The sequence below is a fragment of the Trachypithecus francoisi genome, unplaced genomic scaffold, assembly GCF_009764315.1.
Source record: "Trachypithecus francoisi isolate TF-2019V2 unplaced genomic scaffold, Tfra_2.0 Lachesis_group3, whole genome shotgun sequence".
In the NCBI taxonomy this organism is placed as follows: domain Eukaryota; kingdom Metazoa; phylum Chordata; class Mammalia; order Primates; family Cercopithecidae; genus Trachypithecus; species Trachypithecus francoisi.
The window spans coordinates 1,182,165-1,202,532 of NW_022681468.1; the positions used below are offsets into that span (position 1 = coordinate 1,182,165).

Genomic DNA, 20,368 nt, shown 5'->3' on the forward strand with positions numbered 1-20,368 from the left:
ATCCTGGCCCCTCACCACAACAAAAGCACCCTGTTCAGCCACCTGGGGGTTGGCCAGGAAGAGCAGGGAGTCACAAATAAGAAATATGGGCCATCTCTCAGGCCAGCAAGGGTAGAGACCCCTCCAGCCCAGGCTTGAGGCCCACCCTGCCCTGCGTTTACCAGCTTTCTGAGCATAGCCTTGTGCAGTGCTCCATCTCATGAAACCAGGCTAAGAGCCCCGCAGTGGCGACCAGGGTCCCTGGGAGGGCCCCAGCTTCCCCAGCTCCTCCTATGGAGACCCCAGAGTACAGGCTTGCTGGGGAGAAGACTGACGGGGCAGGTGTTGAGGTCAGGGAGGCCCCTCTCCTGCTGTGTGGAGGACATGGAACCCACACACAACACGGGAGCCAGCGCTCTCTGAGGACTGTGGCCTGGAGAGCCTCCCAGGCCTGCACAGGGTACCTGGCTGCACCCGTGACTCCAGAGTGCCGGCCCCTCTGGTCAGGCCATCCTGTTGGAATCTTCATAGGCCACAGTGTTGCAGCAGGTGACACAAACACACTTGGACGCCTGCCCCACATTCACCAAAACCTGAATCTCAACCCAGATACCCACATGGCTGGCCTCAGACATACCCACTGGGGTAGAGGGGGAGGAAGCGGCCCCACCTCAGGCCAACGCCAGCAGCATCTCACTGTGCACCAAACTGGGCTCCGGAACATTTTCAGGGGCCGCCTGGGGCTGTGGAGGCCCCTGTGCTTGCTAAGGTTGGGACAGGGACTACACACAGAAAACTCACGGTGTTTCAAGAACAGCTTAGAGTGGGGAAACGTGGGAGGCGGGGTGGGGCAGGGGCTGAGGAAGTGGGGGCAGGCTCTGCTGGCTCTGCCCAGCCCCAGGGGGACTTCAGAAGACCAACATGTTTGGCAGCTACATTAGAACATGTATTTAAAAGCATTAAAAATATCTGCTGCTATAAAACCTCCGCCGCAGGCAGGAGTTTATTGGGAACCACGAGTGTGCGGTGCTGGGGGCATCTCTCAGGCGGGCAGGACGGCCCCCCAGGCTTAACTCAGGACACCCCCAACGGGACTGAGCGGCCCCATGGCCCCTCGGCCTGAGGCCACTGAGCTCCGCCTGCCCCGGGCTCCCTGAGGAAGCAGAGTCCTGACTTTCCGGAAGAACAGGACACGGAGGCTCTGGGTGGCTCCTGAGGCCAGAGCACGCCTTCTGCGATCCGCAGCTCAGCACCGTCCTTCTGGCCTCCCAGCCCCGGGCCGAACGCTGGGGTTAATAAGCAGAGCAGTTATTCGGCTCCCGGCAGGAGCTCCCCCGTTAGTTTCCAGGTTGTGAGCACATTCATACTTAAGACTGTTTCTCTTTGTGTTTTAAGGGTCTGTCTCTGTAGTAAACTTTCAGAAACGTTAACAGAAATGCAGCGGGCCCCTCCTAGCGTGGGCGGGAGGTGGGCCTCTCGGTGGGCGGGGCTAGAAGGTGGCCTTGGAGTGTCCGAAGATGCAGATGGGAAAGTGCTTCACGTGCGAGGACCACTGCGCGGCCAGCTGGAAAAACTTGACGTCGCTGCACTCCACCCCGTCGATGAGGACTGTGGGAGAGGGCTGCCTGACCGCCTGCCCGCCTGCCCACCCTGCCCACCTGCCTGCCTGGCCCACCAGGCTGGGTAGCAGCCAGGGGTACAGGATGAGAAGGAGCCCCATGCTGGAGGCACCAACACTTTCCTCAGGGACTCGGGGGCTCCAGGGTCACGCTGGCTCCTGAGGGACACCGTTCCTGCCCCTGCCCTTCCACACCTCAGAGCCCTGGGGGGTGAGGAGGGCGGCACTTCCCCCAGGGCTGCCTGCAGGTGGGAGGAACAGACCCCACCGCCTCCTGCCAGGCGCTGCTTGTCCACATCCATCTCCACCTGCACAGGTGGGGAGAAGACACTGGGAGCCCCCTTAAAACAGAGACCCCTGTGGGGAGACAGGGCCATGTTGACCTGGAGGTCGGTCATCTGACCCGTGCTCAAAAAGAGGAAAGCCTCCCAGAGCTCTGTTTCTGAAACAGTGACTTGCAGAGTAACTCTGAAACACTTTTAAATTACAAGTCATTATTTTTAGGCTGGGTGTGGTGGTTCAAGCCTGTAATCCCAGCACTTTGGGAGGCAGAGGCAGGTGGATCACCTGAGGTCAGGAGTTCGAGACCTGCCTCGCCAACACGGTGAAACCTCATCTCTACTAAAAATACAAAAAATTAGCCGGGCACAGTGGCATGCACCTATACTCCCCGCTACTTGGGAGGCTCAGGCAGGAGAACTGCTTGAACCTAGGAGGCGGGGATTGCAGTGAGCCAAGATCGCACCATTGCACTCCAGGCTGGGTAATGAGCAAAACTCCGTCTCAAAAAAAAAAACAAAAAAACAAGTCATTATTTTTAAAAAGCAAAAAGGGCTGAAAAATTCTTTCTCAGCATTTGGAAGTTGTCATCCTCACCGAGGGCTTCATGGAATGTGCGTGTCACAGCAGGACACCGCAGCTCCTATGGTGGACTCCAAAGCACCCCTGCTCTGCTCTCGCCTACGTCCCACTTTACAGACCCCGGGGCCCATGGCGCTCACCCCGCAGCATGTTCTGCTGCTGCCTGGCAGTGCAGATGAGCCGGCTGATGCCCTCGATGCACTGGCTCTTAGACTCCACATCCCTGTCCTTCGCTTTCTTGGGCAGAAACATCACTGGAAGGAGAAAAGAGGCTCTGTTGTCATCTTGCTGTTCCTTCAGGGCCAGGGCTGGGGGTACGTGTCAGGGAGGCACTGGGGGCTCAGCTGGTCACGGCCCCACTCACCTAGTAAACCTGCCTTCCACGGTGACCGAGGACAGCTGCTCTCCTGCCCGCCCAGCTGGCCTCTGCCTGAGGCCCTGGTCAGAAGCGCCTGACCCTCATTGCCTTCAGGGTTCAGGCTCCCTCACCCCACCCACCCCTGCCTGTGCACGTAGGCTGCCCGAGGCCAGCCAGGAGGCTGCCATCCCTGTTGACTGAGAGCCGCCCTCTCCCGCCGAGCCGCCCTTCTGCGCCGTGTGATCGTATAGCTTGTCCCACCTCACCCTTCTTGTTCTTCTCCTTGGTGACCACGGTCATGGACATGGTGGGCGTGGCCGCAGCCTCGCCGCTGCTGGGCAGCCTGCTGACCTGGAGGGACCGGAAAGTGCACTTGAGCGTGTTTTTGGTGACAGGCAGGTCCTTCTTCTCGGCGTCCCTCTTCCTGTCCGCGGGCTGTGCTGCTGTCCAGTAGTCCACCTGCAGCCCCATCAGCTCGGCGCCGACACCCTGGCTGGGAAAGGCAGAGGGAAGCGCTCACACCTGCATCCTTGGGCCTAGTGATGGGGACATCACTGTCCCTGTGACAGGCCAGGAGGTGACAGCCAGCACCTGTGCCAACTTGCCAGCAGAGGAGGGCCGGGTGCTTGGAGCATGCTCTGTGGAGCTGTTCACATGCCCAGTCACTCCCAGAATGGTCCTGCATAAATCACAGGAAGCCATCCTGTGTAGATGACAGGGAGCCTGGTGGCAGGAGAGCCCCGGCCTGGGGGGCCTGTCCACCCACTCTCCAAGCTGCCCCTTGGAGTCTTGAGGGCCTGCGTGAACCAGCTCCCTCAGGCGCAGCCTGGAAGGAGCCAGCGGCTGGAAACACAGAGGCAGGGGTCGGGGTCTGCTGGTGTGAGCCCTGCACGCAGCACCAGCACCATGCCTGGCCTTGGGGCCTACGCCCTCTATGGCTTACTTCCACTCGAGTGAGGTCTGCTTCAGAGACCCACGCAGGCTGGCGGGGCCTCGCCACAGCTGTCAAAGCCGACCCCGTGAGGACCGCCTAGAGACCCGCGTCTCCTGCGCCTTCTGCCCTCAGCTTGTTTTTTAAAAGCCCCAGTGTGTGCAGAGCTGAGAGACAGCCCAGCACAACGGCCATGTTTGTTCACTGTGCGGAGTTTCTGTCCCCTAGAGGTCCTGCCCCCAACCCCTGATCTGTGGCAGGAGGTGGCCAGAGAGGCCCCAGCCGTCCTGCAGAGCCCCTCCATCTGCGTGGCTGACAGGCCAGGTGCCCTGGGAGGTGGACGTGACGTGGGGGAGGATGACTGAATCAGGCAGCACGTGGTGGGGCGGGCAAGTGAAACGTGCTGAGCCGCGCGGCACCTTTACCTGGGGGAGGACAGGCCTCCGCTCACTGACGGGGAGGAGGGCGGGGTGGGTGAGGCCTCCTTGGCCGCAGGAGATGTGGATGGCGGGGTGGAGGAGAGCGCGCCAGAGCCCGAGGGGGCTGCGTCGTCCGAGTCGCCTTTGGGGAGGAGTCATAGGGCAGGCTGAGTCCACCTGTTGCCAGGTGGCACCAGGCCCTCCGGAGCAGGATGTGGCCTAAGGCCAGGCCGACCCTAGGGGTGGGCAGGGTGGGAGTCCCCAGTGGCCTCTGTGAGACGGGAGGGTCTCGGATTCTCCTCCGTTTTTGGAAGTCGGCCCTGCCAGCCTTGATGTGGGGCTTCATGACAGCAGCCCCTGGAGGATGAACCCCCCCACAGAGCAGAAGCACCAGAGTGAGACTGGAGCGTGGCAGCTCTCCGGCCCTGAAGGGTTGGTCTGGTCTGCAGAACCAGAGTGACTGTGCTCCCGCGGCCCACCCATGGGCCACTCACAAGGCCTCAGTGTGGGATGGTGTTACCTGATGTGGCTGAGGATGGCTCCACAATTCCAACCTTCACAACCTAGAAAACAACAAGCACTGGCTGGTGAAAGCCGTGGGGTTCAGCTAGCCCACGGAGGGGCTCCTGCCAGTGGGGCTCCTGCCTCCCGACCATGGCCACCACTCCCATGATGCAGGAGCAGCCACGTGGGGACAGACAGTGCTCAGGGTGCGTGGCCTCAGCAGGAGGGACTGCTCTCTCCCAAAGGCGGCCCTCAGGGCAGCTGCAAACCATGTGTCCAGTAAGACCAGTATGCTGGTGAGAGGGACCCTGGCAGACCAATGGAGATAGGCCCCGGGCCTGGCAGGCCCTGCATGGCAGCCATGAGCCACAGGTGGTTGTGTAGATCTACCGTGAATCCCAGTGACTCAGTGGGACCTTGGTTGCATGGGAAGGACCATGTGCCCGAGCACGGCATCCTCTTGTCACCAGAGAAAGCTCCTTGGGCAGCCGCTGTTCAAGATGAACTCTACCCTCCCAGAGGGCCAGCCATCACCCCAGAGCCCTCAGCAGACCCAACCACTACATGATGCACGGAAAGGCCTCTGTTCCAGCAGTGGGGAAACTGAGCCCAGAGACCCTTCCCCTGCCTGGGCAACCCATCTGCCAGGTTCTGTGGGTCTGTCTCATGGCAGACACCTGGTGGGAGGGAGGCCACACAACAGGATGAAAAGATGGGCAGGGAACAGGCTGTGGAGACCCAGGGCTGGTAGGGAGATGGCCTGGCTGGCAGAAGCAGCCCTAACCCTGGGCAGGGCAGGAACTGAAACCCACACACCGCAGGCTGCAGACCCAGAGTGGACATTGGGAAGCTCCCAGGGCTTGGGTTCCTACAGGACAGAGGCGCCCTCTCCAGCCCGGGCAGGGTCTCTCCTCTCCTGAGACGCTGGGTGTTCCTGAGGTCTTGCCCTACCGAACTGTCTCTGCTTCCGTGGATCAGCCCCCAAGGCAGAGCTGGGGGGAGCCAACAACCTCTGGCTCCACACCCAACTCCGGTAGGGAAGGAAACGAGCTTTGAGACAGGCCAGATGGGAAGGCAAATCCCCAGCTCCTATCTGTGGGAAGGTTCTGGAATATATGAAGTCAATCCCCAAATGTTCTGACTATAAAAGACAAGTTGGCGGGTATGTGGTTTCCCGTCACATCAAGCTGGCCAGTACTCACCCCGACAAAGGGAATGAACTTTTGGGAGGACTCTTCATCAGGGCTAAGAGCAAGGAAACAGACAGTTAAGCTCTCCTCAGGGCACAGCCCCGCCTGTTGGGCACAGCTCCCTCCTGGCCTGAGAACCTGGCACAGCTCCAGGGCCACGGCTCTGCCCCAGTCGGCCCTGCCCAGTGTGTCCCAGCCCCACCCATCCCCAACCACTGCCAGCCCTGGCCTGGCCCCCAGGACCAAAGTTTGGGCCCCTTCTGACATGCTGACATGCGAGAAGGACAAAGGGGTCTCTGGGCACCCATGGTCAGGACAGGCCAGAAGGCAGAGCTCCACGGAGGGGTTCACTCAGCTTTCCTAGGTGCCCAACAGCCACGCAGCCAGCTCAGCCCCATCCAGCCTACATTTCTGCTGCTCCACCAAGCTGCACCCCTGCTCCGCTGGGTAAGGGCAGCTACTGGTGCCCTGGGACTCCCGGGAGGAGCCTGGGCCCTCTCTGGTAATCAGCAGCATCAAAGCCAGGGCGGAGAGGTTTTCTCCAGACCATCTGGGTAATGTCCGTGCCCACATGAGAGGCCATTGTACCAGAACACCCCAAGCACAGCCTGCAGGCAGGCCCAGCATGCCCCAGGCCATGACCCGCGTGAGATGATGTGCTCGGTGGACAGTGGAGGTTTTGTCTGGACTTGGCCCCATACAACGTTTGGCAGATAACAGCAGCCTCTTCTAGAGGTCTGGTCACAGCCCGTCCACGTGAAGATGCCAAGGGTGTGAGGAAAGGAGCTGTAGGGCTGCTGAGAGGACCCCTCTGTCTTCCCCTCCGATGTGTGCGGCTCAAGGAGGGCTGTCCTGTGGTCTGGCTTCACGTAGGCTCCTGCTGACCGTGGCCACTGCAACCTGGGCTCGGGCCCAGGAAGCTCTCCCACAAGACAAGGGGCCGGCACAGCATGAGGCCCTGCTGGCAGCTAGGGTGAGGTGGGACATCTCCTTCTGGGCCCCAGGAAAGATCCAGAGGGCAGGGCCTATCCTGAGTGGTGGAATGGGTCTGGCTTCCCTCTCCTTCTCTCCGCTGGCCTCAAGGCTCCCCGTGGCCTGCACTTAGGGACAGGGGTGCCTCCCCGCCCAGCTTCCTCAGCCAGACCACATCAGCAACTGGTGCCGTCTCTCTGGGCAGTTCTCCCAGCTGTCTCTTCTGTCTCCTTTCCCCAAACTGCAGAGTCTGATGCCAGCAAATGGCTGTCTTACAGGTGGAGACTGTGTACACACATTGCAGAGGAGCACCTGTTGCCCCTGGAGCACTGGGGGCAGGACGAGAATGGCCAGGCCAGCAGGGTGCCCCTCAGGGACAGCCCTGCACCAGGGGCAGGACATGGGCTCACCCAGTGGCCCTGGCCCTCCCTTGGGTTCTTGTCAGCACAGGGAGAATCCCTTGCAGGAAAGAGGCCCAGGGGAGGATGCCACAGGCCCAGCCCAGCCGTCTGCCTGGAGCACCAGCTCCCAGGACCAGCAGCACTATCTCCCCAAGAGCCCTGCAGGGCAGAGGCTTGATCCCAGTGCTCCACACCAAGTGTGCCCACGAGCAGAACAGCCCCTGTCCGGGGGCCAGTCCAGAGGACACTCCCAGGAGGCAGCCCCCGCGGCTGCTCCCAGCAGCACCAGTGTGAGGAGACGGCGGCTGGCAAGACCCACCCTCCCCGGACGCCAACCTGGATAGTTCCTGGCCCGCCCTCGGCAGAAGGCCTGGCGAATGCCTCTGGATGAAACCACCTACAGATTTCGTCCATCCCATTAAAGATGCCCCAGGCCTAGTTCCATTTCTAAGGAAAAGAGAGTTGAAAGAGAAACTTTCCCCTCTTCTTGTCCAGTTCAAATAACATAAAGTGATGTACATCCTGTGTTCAGGCCCGCCTCTGCCTCAGGACGGCTCAGGGCGGCCTCCTGGCCCCCCAGCACCCTGGCTGTGTCCACAGCTGTCAGGCAGGAGTGCCTGGACGTGGCCCTTGACATCCCACTATCCTCGTTGAGCAGACCAGTGTTTGGAAATCTCAGTGACATCTGTGTCCTCCCAGGCCCACGAAGGCACAGAAGGCAGGTGATGGCTGCTGGTCCCCAGGGCACAGGTGGCTCCAATTCCCGGGGCCACCTGCCCTCTGCCGAGCCAGACCCCCCACCGAGCCAGCCATGGCAGGGTGGCCTCCCATCCATGCTCTGCTCCGAGGCCCATGGGGCAGTGCGTGGCACATGAGGGCCGAATGCAGGAGACGTCACAACACAGGGATGTTGCCGGAAACTCTCAAAGCCAAGCTGCACCTCTGGGCCATACAGACAGCACCCAGCCCTGGACATGGGCCGATATGACAGGGATGACACCAGCTGGACACTGAGACCCTCACCCTGACCCTGGAGGCACACACGTGTCTGTGGAGGCAGAGTGGTCAGGAGCGTAAGGAGCACACCACCGCGGGGTGGGGAGGCCCCGCAGGCACGGAGGGCGCAGATGCCCTGGGGCCACTCTGCATGGCTCTGGGCAAGCTGCCGGATGCCTGAGCAGCCCTTTTCACCCATGTGTGCCGCACGGGCAGGCTGGGGCTTGTGGACACCCTGCAGGCCTGGCCTGCCCTCATAGGAGGAGTGCCATTCTGGGCAGAGGAGGGCAGGCCAGCAGGGGTCATCTCACAAGGGACTTTCACAGGGGAGCCTGGCTGGAGAGGACTCTGCACAGGTCCCCTGCCACAAGGGCTGTGCCACCGCCTGCCACCTGCCCTCTGTCAGCCTCCCGACTGACCCTCCTCTGAGTAGAGACAGCAGGTAAGACACTCATGGCCTTCGCTGGGTTCCTTCCTGGGCCCCAGAAAGCCAGCGTCACCCCTGTAACGCGGAGGCAGCCAGCGTCACCCCTGTAACGCGGAGGCAGCCAGTGTCACCCCTGTAACGCGGAGGCAGGGGCAGGAGGAGCAGGGTGGGAGTGGGTGTTAGGGTCCCCTAAGGCCCTGGCTTGCTGCTCAGAAGAGCTGACCTGGGAGAGACAAGCAGCTGCATCCACAGCCTGAGGGAGCCCGGGCAGCCAGAGCATGCTGCAGGCTCTTCGTGCCACAGCCAGGGGGCAAGGGCGCAGGCCGCCGGGGGTCAGCAGGGGAGAGGCCCCCATGGCTGGTCTTTCACCTGCAAAGGCTTGTTTAGCAGGACAAGACGTAGGATGCTCAGCCCCCTTCCTGTGTCTTCCTAGCGCCCAACCCTGCAGCTGTGGGTGGTCCCAGGCTGTCCACTTCGAGCAGCTCCTAGGCCTGCAGTATTTCCAGCAAGGGGACCCCAGGGACCCAACTACCCTGCACTGGGGTGGGGTGTGGGGGTGGATTTCCCGGGACAGCAAATGACCTCACACAGGGCAGAAGACACGGAGCAGAGAATGAGCCCCATGGGAGGACCAGCAGGGTCCCCCACCCTGCAGCAGGACACACCTGGCCAAGGAAAAGGGATGGCTCTGTCTGAAAGGGCAGCTCTGGGGGTGCCTGGGACTTGGCTCTAAACATGAAAGGTTTTAGGGGGTGGAGCTGCCTCAGAACAAAAGCTCTTTACCCCCATTTGGAGGTCTCAGTCGTTTGGCCTCATCTCCAGGTAAGCCACACGATGCTGGAAAGCCCTCTCTGCTGACCCCGGGTGCTCAAGGGAGCCCTGGGAGCCAGGCTCTGCAGCGTGTAGGCGGCCCAGGGCCCAGCCGCTGACTGCCGTGTCACCGGGCCTGCTCCTTATCTACTTGCCTCAGCGTCCCCATGTGTAGGGTGTGCACCAGGGCCCCTGCTAGGCTGCTGCCAGGTGAACAAACGTGAAGGGCCTGAGGCACAGCCTGGCCCAGGTGGCCCTGGTGTCTACATCAGCCACTCGCTCCTGTTTAAAATGAGGAGGGGCTAAACCTGGCCACTTCTTAAACCAAAACGCAGGGCCAAACCAGAGCGGGGGCAAGGCCTGCCTGGCTGACCTGCAGGCTTCAGGGCTCTGGGGTGGAGTCCCAGCACACGGGCCTGGCCCGGGGACAGGAGGGCGCATCTGCTGCTTTCCTGACTCAGGGTGAGACTGGATGGAGGAAAAGGGTTCATGTCAGCGCAAAGTGACTCCGGTTGGGGCCACCTCCCCTCTCCCACGCGGGCTCTCAGCCTGCAGCTGGCGGCCCTCAGGGCCTGACTCCCAGTCCGGAGAGAGGACAGCAGGGTGATCCGGATGGTGACTCTGCTAAACAAGCCCTAAAGACCAGCCTGGGGACAGACAGGGTGGGAGGCAGACCCAGAGAGCCATACCTTAGGGTAAAGTCAAAATGAAAATGCTTTTTCCTTTTCAGAAAGCCACCAAAAGAGAAAACACAGACACGTTACGATGCCCTCAGGAGCCCTCCGGGGACTGCCGAGGGCACTCAGTGGCTCCCGCCTCGCTGGGGTTCCTGTGTGGGAGAGCCCGTGAGTGCTGGCTCTGCGCCTTGCACTCGGCTCTCTCCCCCATAGTCTAGGGAAGGTGTGGGACAGCTGGCGCCGGATGTGCAGGGAGGAGGCGCCGGGTGCGACAGACAGGTCTCTGCAGGGCTTTCGGCCCGGGGCTCCTGAGCACTGTCCTGCTCTGGGCAGGTGAGGACACAAGCTGATCACTCACCCACAGGGCCTGAGGCCCAGGGACTCCTCGGTTCCCCAGCCCGGGACTGCCACCCTTGCCCCATGACAGCTGTCCATCCTGTCAACCTCTCATCACACGGGGTTTCAACATGCACAGAAACAGGTGTGGAAACAGCGCTTACTATGAGAGATCTGGGATGGGGGGAGCGCCTGCTGTCAGGAAGGCCTGGAGCTGCCCGGCTGACCTAGGCTCTGCTCTAAGCCTGGTGCAGGGTTTTCCGGCCTACCAGGCCGAGCCCAGCAGCGGGTGGGGAGGCCCACGAAAGGTTGGTGGCTGGCAACAGCCTGTGGCATGGTACCCGGGCCCACCGTGTTACCTTTTCTGCTTGTAGGTCAGCATGGCCTCTGCGATGGGAAGCTGGTGGGCACAGTTGGCCCCTGCGATGTACTGGGTGATGCGTGACACAATGTCCGGCGTGTCCTGTACTGCAGGGGGAGGAGGCGGTGGCGGATGAGGCTGGCCCCAGGTGGGGTTCCAGGCGGGGCTGAGCCGGGCCTCCCCGGTGCCCTACCCAGGCCTCCCACACCCCGAACTGCAGCAGGGCTCATTGGCTGTGGCTGAGGGGCCCTGGTCCTCTACTCTCAAGGCGGTACCAGGGCAAATGCAGGAAGACCTGAAGGGCTGTGCCTGCCCCTTCCCAGACAGGCCCCACAGCTTCCAACATTCCGAGGCTCGGGAATAGGAGGCGTCCTAGCCAAGGCCCCAGCGGGCCCTGTCCATGGCCTCTTCCCTGAGGTTGAGCCTGAGCAGGTCCAGGGCCTCCTGGGCACGGCATCTGGGGAGACCAGGGCCCCTTCCTCCCGCAGTGGCGTGGGCTGTGGACGCGCCCGGGCCTCACCCGCACTCTGGGCCTCCAGCTTGTTGAACAGGTCTCTCCAGGCCAGGTCCTGGAAGAAGTTGTTGTAGCGGTAGTCCACAGAGCCTAGGTACCTGGCCACGGGGTGGGAGCCTGCATGCCAGGGGTGGGGCTGATGTCACCACGGGGGACTCGAAGCTGCAAGGCTCCCACCGCAGCCCAAAAGCTGGGCCACCTGACCCCGGGCCTGTGCTGCTGCCTTCTAGACAAGCCGACTTTCCTGCCACCTAAAGAGAAAGCCACCACTGCCCCTCCCTGGTGGATGCCTGTGGCCTCGCTGAGGAAGTTCCAGCCCTGAGCTGAGGTCCTAGAGCCCTGAGTGCCACTGAGGAAGGCCCAGCAGGGTACATATGACCGTGCAGAGGCCTCGGCTGGCTCAGGGCTCTGACGTCGGCATTGTGAGGGCCACAAGAAAGAGATCTTGTGGGCCTCCGGGCCTTTTCAACAGATTAAGGCTGGAAGGGTTTGTTTTGTGGTAAACACACATTGTTTGGACCTAAAGAAGTAATAGAGTTTGATGACACAGGACCTGGACGATTTGAGAGGATTAATAACCAGCCCTGCTTTGCACTTCTGACTTTGGAAGTCGAAACTAGTATTGAGTTATCACAGCGACTGACGGAGGGGACACCCAGCTCAGGCCCCTTCAGAGGGCAATAGCTTTATCTTGACCCAAATATGGCTGTTTTAGGGCAATCAAGTTATCTTGCATATAATTAAAATTAATAAAGTGTTACTGTATCAAACAAACATTTAAAAACAACAAATGTGCGGCAAGCAGGGACCCCCCCACACCACGTCACACCACACCACGTCACACCACACCACGCCACACATCACACCACACCACGCCACGCCACGTCACGCCACACCACGCCACACACCACGCCACACACCACGCCACACCACGCCACATCACACCACACGTCATACCACACCACGCCACATCACGTCACGCCACGCCACGTCACGCCACGCCACGCGTCACACCACACCGCGCCACGTCACACCGCGCCACGTCACACCACACCACGCCACACCGCCCATGGCGTCTGTGCCCAGGCCCAGGTGGACGGCGTGGTGCTCACCCAGCGGGATGACCAGGAAGCGCATGTAGCCGAGCCAGTCGGGCGTCTTGTGGGACAGCTGCTCCACGAAGAGCCGCAGGATGGCGCTGAGGTAATGCTGCGCTCCCGCCACGGCGATCTTCACGGGGGTGGGGGGCTGGGAATTGCAGTTGCAGCTGCAATCCAGAGGCAGGCGGGACGGAGAGGGGACAGACGCCTCAGGGGAGCCGTCCTCCATCCAAGGATGCCAGTGTGAGCCCAGGGGGCTCCATGCCTGTGGCCACTCATGCCACAACTGCCCTGGAGCTGCCCAAACCCAGGACCCCCACATGCCCGGACGTGCCCAGGCTGAGGGGCCACACAGTCATGACCTTGGCCCAGGCTTCCAAGGACGGGCCAGGTGGCCACCCCTCCAGTGTGGCAGGACACCTGCCAGGCTGCTGCTCCCGCCCACAACTGAGGGCAGGCCAGGCTGCGAGGAGCCCATGGGTCAGCCTCTGTGGACACCAGCCACAGCCCCAGGTGCAGGACGTGTCGAGCCCCAGAGCAATGGGTAGAGGTGGGGTGCAGGGACCCCGAGGGGTACTTGGGCGGTGAGTCCAGGGTGGAGCCCAACTCACTATCTCTGTATCCGTGAGACGATGGTGCTGAAGGCTGCCTGGACGTCCGCGGGAGAGCACGTGCACACCACGGGGAGCGTGTGCCTCTGCAGGACGTCGGAGAGGAACTGGCAGAGGACAGGCAGACACTGATTCAGCACAGCCGCCTGGGCCACCCCCAGCGCCCGACCCTCACCAAAGCTCTCAGGGGCTCCAGAGACCCCAGGCACGTCCAGGCAAACCACAGCCAGCAGCTCCAGCACCTGGGGGTGCCAGGGTGGGGGCAGGTTCAGGAACCCACTCTCCTCTGTCCTACACCCTGACCCTCCACTCCACGAGACTGCACCTCTCTACCTGCCCCTGCCAGTCCGAGGTGTTGACGAGGATGATGTTTTCAGGAAGCTGGTCATCGGAGATGAGGATGTGGTTGAGCTGGTCATAGACAGTCTTCCTGGGGATCTGGAGGTACAGAGCCCTGTCCACACCCAGAAGAGAAGCACAGAGCCCATCCCCACCGCCCCAGCCCTGGGCACAGCACCCATCCCCACCGCCCCAGCCCTGGGGTCTGCAGTGCCCCTGCTCCCCTGCAGCTGTGCACAGAGGCTCAGTGGCAGGAAGAGAGCTGGCCAGCTTGGAGATCACCCCTGGGCTAAATCAGCCAAGCAACGAGGCTGCCCTGGACCAGGGAGGGCAGCAGAAGGACTAGAACTTGCCCTGGGGTCCACATGGCCTTCCTGACAAACCAACCCATGACCCACCCGCCCTGCTGTGTAGCAGCCGCCCTCCAAAGCCCAGGCATGCTCTGTGGCCCAGCAACCTTGGCCCCTTGCACTTCTCTTTTTGCCCTGCCCTGGTTGGTGCCAGGGTGACCACAAGCCCTGCCTCCTGGGCATGCTACGCCCTCCACCCCCACCTGCACCTGCACCTGTAGCTGGCTCCGGGCATCCGGGCAACGCTCGTTGTCCAGACTGTTGGCCCGCTCATTCTGGGGCCTCGCTGCCTGCCGCTCCTTCAGGGACGTGCTCCGGCCCCGTCGGCCAGCCTGCTTCCCCTCGGACCTATTGGGGACCAGACAGGCTAAGTGGCTGCAGCAGCAGGAATAGGAACAGGGGCAGGGGCAGGCTTGCAGTGGCCTACACATTGTGGTGGGGACAGTGAAGGGTGAACATAGGGCCGACTGATGGGCAGTGGGAACACAGGCCACACAGAGAGGCCACCAGCCCTGGGAGGACCATAGCAGCAGCTGAGTACAAGTGAGGCCGTGCCCCCGATGGGACCCCACACAGCTCTGCCTGTGAGACTGCAAGCCAGGCCAGGAGCCTTGGAGCCACCACCGTGAGGACTGAGCTCACCCTCCCTGCCCGGGCCAGGAGCTGGGCAGAGCCAGGTATAGGCCAGTGCAGGGCACTGAGGCTGCCAGGGCAACCTGGCTCCAGAGCATGGACACAGGCACCTGGGTGCCGCCATAAGGTGAAAGTCCGTGCCCAGACTCACTGCTTTGGAAAAAATCCCAAATATCACAGAAACATGAAATTGATATCCTGCAAGAATCAAGCTGGTGGATGTGTGTGTTTTGGCTGAGGCAGGGGCTACTCAGGGGGCTGTGGGGGGCACCTGCAGAAAGGCAGACACGCCTGACCCTGCCCTCAAACACGTAGGGTGTAATGTGGGCTGCAGGCTTGACACCCAATGCTGGGGCAGAGGGTTTACTTCTCCTTTTTTTTTTTTTTTTTTTTTTTGAGACGGAGTCTCGCTCTGTCGCCGGGCTGGAGTGCAGTGGCCGGATCTCAGCTCACTGCAAGCTCCGCCTCCCGGGTTTACGCCATTCTCCTGCCTTAGCCTCCCGAGTAGCTGGGACTACAGGCGCCCGCCACCTCGCCCGGCTAGTTTTTTGTATTTTTAGTAGAGACGAGGTTTCACCGTGTTAGCCAGGATGGTCTCGATCTCCTGACCTCGTGATCCACCCGCCTCGGCCTCCCAAAGTGCTGGGATTACAGGCTTGAGCCACCGCGCCCGGCCTACTTCTCCTTTTTAAGAAGAGGGATGAGGCCCTGAATCTGCTGTCTACACCCCAGAGAACTCATCAGGCTGGTCTGACAGGCACAACCCCGACTGATGCCCCTGATGGCCCCTCCCCTAACAGTTGCATCGCCAAGCCGCCCAGCCGCACAGAGCCCCCATGACCTGGTGGAGGGGATGACAAGGGACTCTGTCTTGGTGATCCTCCCGCTGGGTGGCAGCCTCTCTGTGAACACGTCCAGGGTGGAGGCCTCAGCCTCGGGGCTGTCCTCAGGCTGTCCAGGCTGCTCCCTCGGGCCCGGCACACCCTGCTGACCAGAGACATCCCTGGAGCCTCCCATGGAAACCGCACCCGTGCTGCAGCCTCTCCAGCCATGTGGCCTCTGGCTTGGGTGAGGGTTTAGGCCTCTTTAGGCTGTGGCTCCTATATGTAGACCCGGCCATACACTGACCAGGGAGCCTGGCTGAGCTCAGTTCCAACCACAGGGCTCCCATCCAGGGTGCCATGCAGGGTGACCAGCACCCAGCCTCCCAGGACCTGACCTGCCCTGGGCCCAGGAACCCTAACTAAGGAGACCCCATGCAATGCAGCAGGGGGAACCAGGCATTCCTGGGTGCCATCCACCTGACGGTGGGGTGAGTCCAGGTACCCTGATCCTGAAGGTGGGGTGACTCTGGGGCACCCGGACCCTGAGGGTGGGGTGAGTCCAGGCATCCTGATCCTGAGGGCGGGTGGAATCGAGGCACTCTGACCCTGAAGGTGGGGTGAGTCTGGGGCATCTGGACCCTGAGGGTGGGGTGAGTCCAGGCATCCTGACCCTGGGGGTGGGGGGAATCCAGTGTGCCCTGACCCCGAAGGTGGAGTGAATTTTGGGATACTCTGACCATCCAGCAGCATCGCCACCCCTGAGGGCTGACCCCACCTCTGCACACCAGGTGTGACATGAGGACCTACACGTGAGTCCCGCCCCTCCGGGTCAGACCCTTAAAGGCAGCATTGGCGTGCCTGGTGTGCGGAACGGGTGGGTGCGGCCCGAGCCTGCTTACGAGGGCCACCGTGTCAGAGACACTGTCACTCGGCTGCCTGCCTCCCAGGGACCGCGTCTTCTCGGGCACGTCAGCCTGTTGGGGAGGAGATGGGAATCAGCTTGTGCTCAGCTACAGGTGCCAAGGCACTGACTTCTGGGCTGGGGATGCTGGGGCTCAGGGGAGGCCCAGGGCAGCTGTGTGGCAGTGTGTTAGATAGCGGGCGCAGAGTGGCTCCAAGACAGCTGGGCAGGGCCCTGGGCCCAGGCCGTGCTGGGAGATTTGGGCCACACCACAGCCCAGTCGGACCATGGTCTGCTCTGGGAGATCAGTGTGGCCCCACTCACCGGGCTTGGGGGCTCCTTGTGGCTGCGGACGCTGTGGATGCTCCCAATCTCCGTTTGCGAGCTCGAGTGTGACAAGCCTTCAAAGTACGGCCTGGCTCGGGGAACAGGGGAGGGGGAAACGTTAATTTCCAGGACTCTTCTTGCACTGAAAGCACAGTTCTCCCACCACACCTGGAGGGACAGACTGGAGAATCCAACAGCAGAGTAGAGCTGGATCCGGAGAAGAGCCCGTGTCAGTGCACACCCCGCTCGCGCCAACCGCAGCACAGGGCACAGAACAATTCTGGAGCTGGCAACACCAAGCCCCGGGCCGACCTGGCTGCCCCTTCCTGGCTCTTCCACCCACCCTGATTTCAGCTGCAGGAAACACACATCCCTGAAACTCATGGCCTTAGCTCCAGGCAAGGCTGCCGGAAACATGAAGGGGCTCTGGGGAGAGCTCCATGGGCCAATCCCGCTGGAGGGCAGCCCTGGGATCTGCAGCCAGCCTGCAGCAAACAGGCGAACATGCTCGACAAAACAATGAGGGTACATCAGACAAAGCAGGCCCTTCCAGACCCACCAGCAGATCAGACCACCCAGGCCCATCCAGGTCCTTCCAAACCATCCAGGCGTATCCAGACTATCCAGGCCCTTCCAGGCTCACCAGACAGATGCAGACCACCCAGGCCAGTCCAGACCATACAGGCTTTTCCAGACCAACCAGGCCCATCCAGGTCCTTCCAAACCATCCAGGCCTACCCAGACTATCCAGACCTTTCTGGACCACCCAGGTCTTTCCACACTACCCACACTGATGCAGGCCACTCACGCCTTTCCAGGCCAACCAGGTCAATCCGGACCATCCATGCCTTTTCAGACCATCCAGGCAGATGCAGACCATCCAGGCCTTTCCAGACCACCCAGGCCGTTTCAGACCACCCAGGCCCTTCCAGACCATCCAGGCCTCTCCAGACTATCCAGGCCTTTCACACCATCCACGCTGATCCAGGCCACCCGCACCTTACCGGACCACCCATGCCTTTCTGGACCACCTATGCCTTTCCAGTCCAACCAGGCCAATCTAGACAATCCACACCTTTCCGGACCATCCAGGTCTTTCCAGACCAACCAGGCCCTTGCAGACCATCTGGCCGATCTAGGCCATCCGAGCGAATGTCTCATCCCTGGTTGATATAATATGTACACAGAAGAAGGAGGAAGGGAGACCTACGGATTCAATGAGACTTAGAAGACCTTTCAAGTGAAAACAGTTGGACAGGAGGCCAGGCGCACTGGCTCACACCTGTAGTGCCAGCACTTTGGGTGGCCAAGGCAGGTGGTTCGCTCAAGCTCAGGAGTTTGAGACCAGCCCAGGAAACAGAGAGACCCTGTCTCTACAAAAAACATAAAAATTAGCTGGGTGTGGTGGCGCGTGCCATTGGTCCCAGCTACTGAGGAGGCTGAGGTAGGAGAATCGCTTGGGCCCAGGCGGTTGAGGCTGCAGTGAGCCGTGATTGCACAACTACACTCTAGCCTGGGTGACAGAGCAAGACCTTGTCTCAAAAAACAACTCCCCCCCCCCCCAAAACAGACAGGACTTAAGCAGTGTCTGGTGCCCCACCCTGGGTGACAAAACCACACGGAAACTCGTTGCTGCAGTGTGTGCCCATTCCAGATCATAGCCCCGAGACGCGCACGCCTCTCCCCAAACTATGAATGCCAGCTGGCCAGGGCTCTGCAGATATAGCCACCGCCACGGAGTTTAAGATGGGAGATGATCTGGGCCACACAGGTGTCTCCTACAGAATCATGTGAGCCATTAAAGACAGAGAACTTTCTCCGGCTGAAGGCAGAAGAGATGAGGCAGGAAGGCCAGGGAGACCCAAAGTGTGAGGGGGACTTGACTGGGCCTTGCTGGTTCCGAAGGTGGAGGACGGACCCTGGGCCAAGGTAAGAGGACAGTTGCAGCCGGGCGCGATGGCTCACGCCTGTAATCCCAGCACTTTGGGAGGCCGAGGCGGGCGGATCACGAGGTCAGGAGATCGAGACCATGGTGAAACCCCATCTCTACTAAAAATACAAAAAATTAGCCTGGCACGGTGGCGGGCACCTGTAGTCCCAGCTACTCGGGAGGCTGAGGCAGGAGAATGGTGTGAACCCAGGAGGCGGAGCTTGCAGTGAGCCGAGATAGTGCCACTGCACTCTAGCCTGGGCGACAGAGCGAGACTCCGTCTCAAAAAAAAAAAAAAGAAGACAGTTGCCAAAAGGCAAGAATGACCGCCAGCCACCAGGCAGCAGGGCAGCCAGACCCCGTCCTGCAGCCATACAGAGCTGCACTCCATCAACAACCACACTAGGCCTGCACTACGTGACCTCAGAGCCCCAGTCAGGGCAGCCACTGATACCTCCACCCAAGCCCAGCAAGACCCTGGCCAAGAATGAGGCCACAGCCTCGGGATGGCCACCTCTAGAACAGGAGGAACAGAGGCTGTCTTTGCTGGCCACATCCGCGGTCACCTGTTATGGTGGCTGCTGGCAACTGAAGCAGCAGCAAGTGGAGCTGGGGCTGCCGGGCCAGGTCAGGTGAGGTGGAGGATGCTGCATGGCTGCAGAGCTAACTGGGGCTGCGCCTCCAACATGCAGCAAGGCCACCTTCATGTTGTTTAGGTTAAAAAAGCATGACAGCAAAAGGTCTACCAAGCCTCCTGACTCCGACTGGGGTCTCTGGCTCCTCAGCAGCTGCCCAGAGCCTGGCACCTGCCTTCTGCCTAGTGTGCTTGCCTCCCTGCCCCCAGCTGACTGGGGCCTCCACATCCAGACCCATGCACAGAGCTGTCTGCCCTGCATCCTCTCCTCCTGCCCAGGCCAGGCCCCCTCCAGCCAGTCCCCTCCTCCCACCCAGCCACTGAGACATCTGCCCTCCCTCCCCACCTGCCACTGCCTCCTCCTCCTCAGGGAGGCGCACCCAGCATGGGGGCTCTACTCCCCACCTGAGTGGATGGAGGTCCTCTGCAGTTCCCAGGGCATCCCCCAGTGACGGATCCCCTACAACAGGGTGCCAGGCCCAGCCCAGCCAGCACCCTGGGGGACCCCTCTCAGTCCTCCCCAGCCCAGAGCTTGCACCGCCTGGCCTGACAGGAGAGTTGCCTGTCAACGCAGCCGCACACCTCTCCCTCCAGCCACCAGAGCCTTCCCAGGCTTCGAGGCAGCTGGTCCTGCCCACCCCGTCCCCAGGGCTGGACGCGGGTCTGCTGGAGTGGCCGCAGAGTGGCCAGGGCATCTGAAATGGCTGCTCCTCCCCACCGCACCCCATAGGGCTCACCGCAGCTTTGGCTTGGGGGTGCTAAGGACGCTGTCGTCGTCTTCCATGTCGGGGCCACTGTCACTGGGGTGCTCCATGTCCAGCGTGTCATATAGCAGGTCCAGGTCCTCCTCCGCCTCAGGGATGTGCTCCGCAGGGTCCTGTTCCGAGTCCAGGACCTGCATGGGTGCCAGGTAAGCGTGAGGACCAGGCAGGAGTTCCCTGCAGTGGCCCATGCTGCCCCGCTGGGGGCACCCAAGACCCCAGAGTCTGCAGGAACAATAGGAGGCGGGCGCCCGGCCACCAAACCCCACTGCTCAGCACGGCTGTAGTCCAGCTTCTGTCTTGGAGCTCGGGATGATCACCGAGGACCCCAGATCCCCAGGTCCCGGTGCGTGTGACGTGACTCCACCTTGCCTGGGCTGGTACAGTCATCCGGGCCACCAGGGTGCACGGAGGGCTTGGGTGCAGGCAGGTGAGCTCTGACGGGTGTGGGCCGCTGTGCAGCCACCACCACAACCAAGATACAAACTGCTCCCCACACCCAGGAGGCTCCCCTCTGCCCTCCTCTAGTGCGCCCCTCCTTCAGCCCCAGGTCCCGGATCTTACTCTGTCCCTGTACGTTCTGCCCCTTCCCGAGTGCTACTAC

The 20,368-nt window shown here is 61.5% G+C and overlaps 1 protein-coding gene across 8 annotated transcripts in view; it reads right to left on the bottom strand.

Annotated features, from left to right (window-relative positions):
- Window positions 1-903: 903 nt before the first annotated feature.
- PACS2 (phosphofurin acidic cluster sorting protein 2) overlaps window positions 904-20,368 on the bottom strand; it is an 82,315-nt gene continuing 62,850 nt past the window's right edge. For 3 of the 8 annotated variants that reach the window (XM_033191030.1, XM_033191028.1, XM_033191035.1), the window contains exons 9-25: window positions 19,741-19,898; window positions 16,437-16,527; window positions 16,111-16,185; window positions 15,229-15,371; window positions 13,964-14,102; window positions 13,399-13,503; window positions 13,066-13,172; window positions 12,467-12,621; window positions 11,361-11,471; window positions 10,839-10,947; window positions 10,156-10,188; window positions 5,873-5,915; window positions 4,687-4,729; window positions 4,173-4,308; window positions 3,083-3,309; window positions 2,599-2,712; window positions 904-1,587 (exon numbers count right to left, since the gene is read on the bottom strand). In XM_033191030.1, coding sequence (XP_033046921.1) covers window positions 1,469-1,587; window positions 2,599-2,712; window positions 3,083-3,309; window positions 4,173-4,308; window positions 4,687-4,729; window positions 5,873-5,915; window positions 10,156-10,188; window positions 10,839-10,947; window positions 11,361-11,471; window positions 12,467-12,621; window positions 13,066-13,172; window positions 13,399-13,503; window positions 13,964-14,102; window positions 15,229-15,371; window positions 16,111-16,185; window positions 16,437-16,527; window positions 19,741-19,898 — 1,908 coding nt within the window. In that variant the 3' untranslated portion in view covers window positions 904-1,468. The remainder of the gene's footprint in view (window positions 1,588-2,598; window positions 2,713-3,082; window positions 3,310-4,172; window positions 4,309-4,686; window positions 4,730-5,872; window positions 5,916-10,155; window positions 10,189-10,838; window positions 10,948-11,360; window positions 11,472-12,466; window positions 12,622-13,065; window positions 13,173-13,398; window positions 13,504-13,963; window positions 14,103-15,228; window positions 15,372-16,110; window positions 16,186-16,436; window positions 16,528-19,740; window positions 19,899-20,368) is intronic. The other 5 variants (XM_033191033.1, XM_033191034.1, XR_004432217.1 and 2 more) reach the window with 4 other exon arrangements.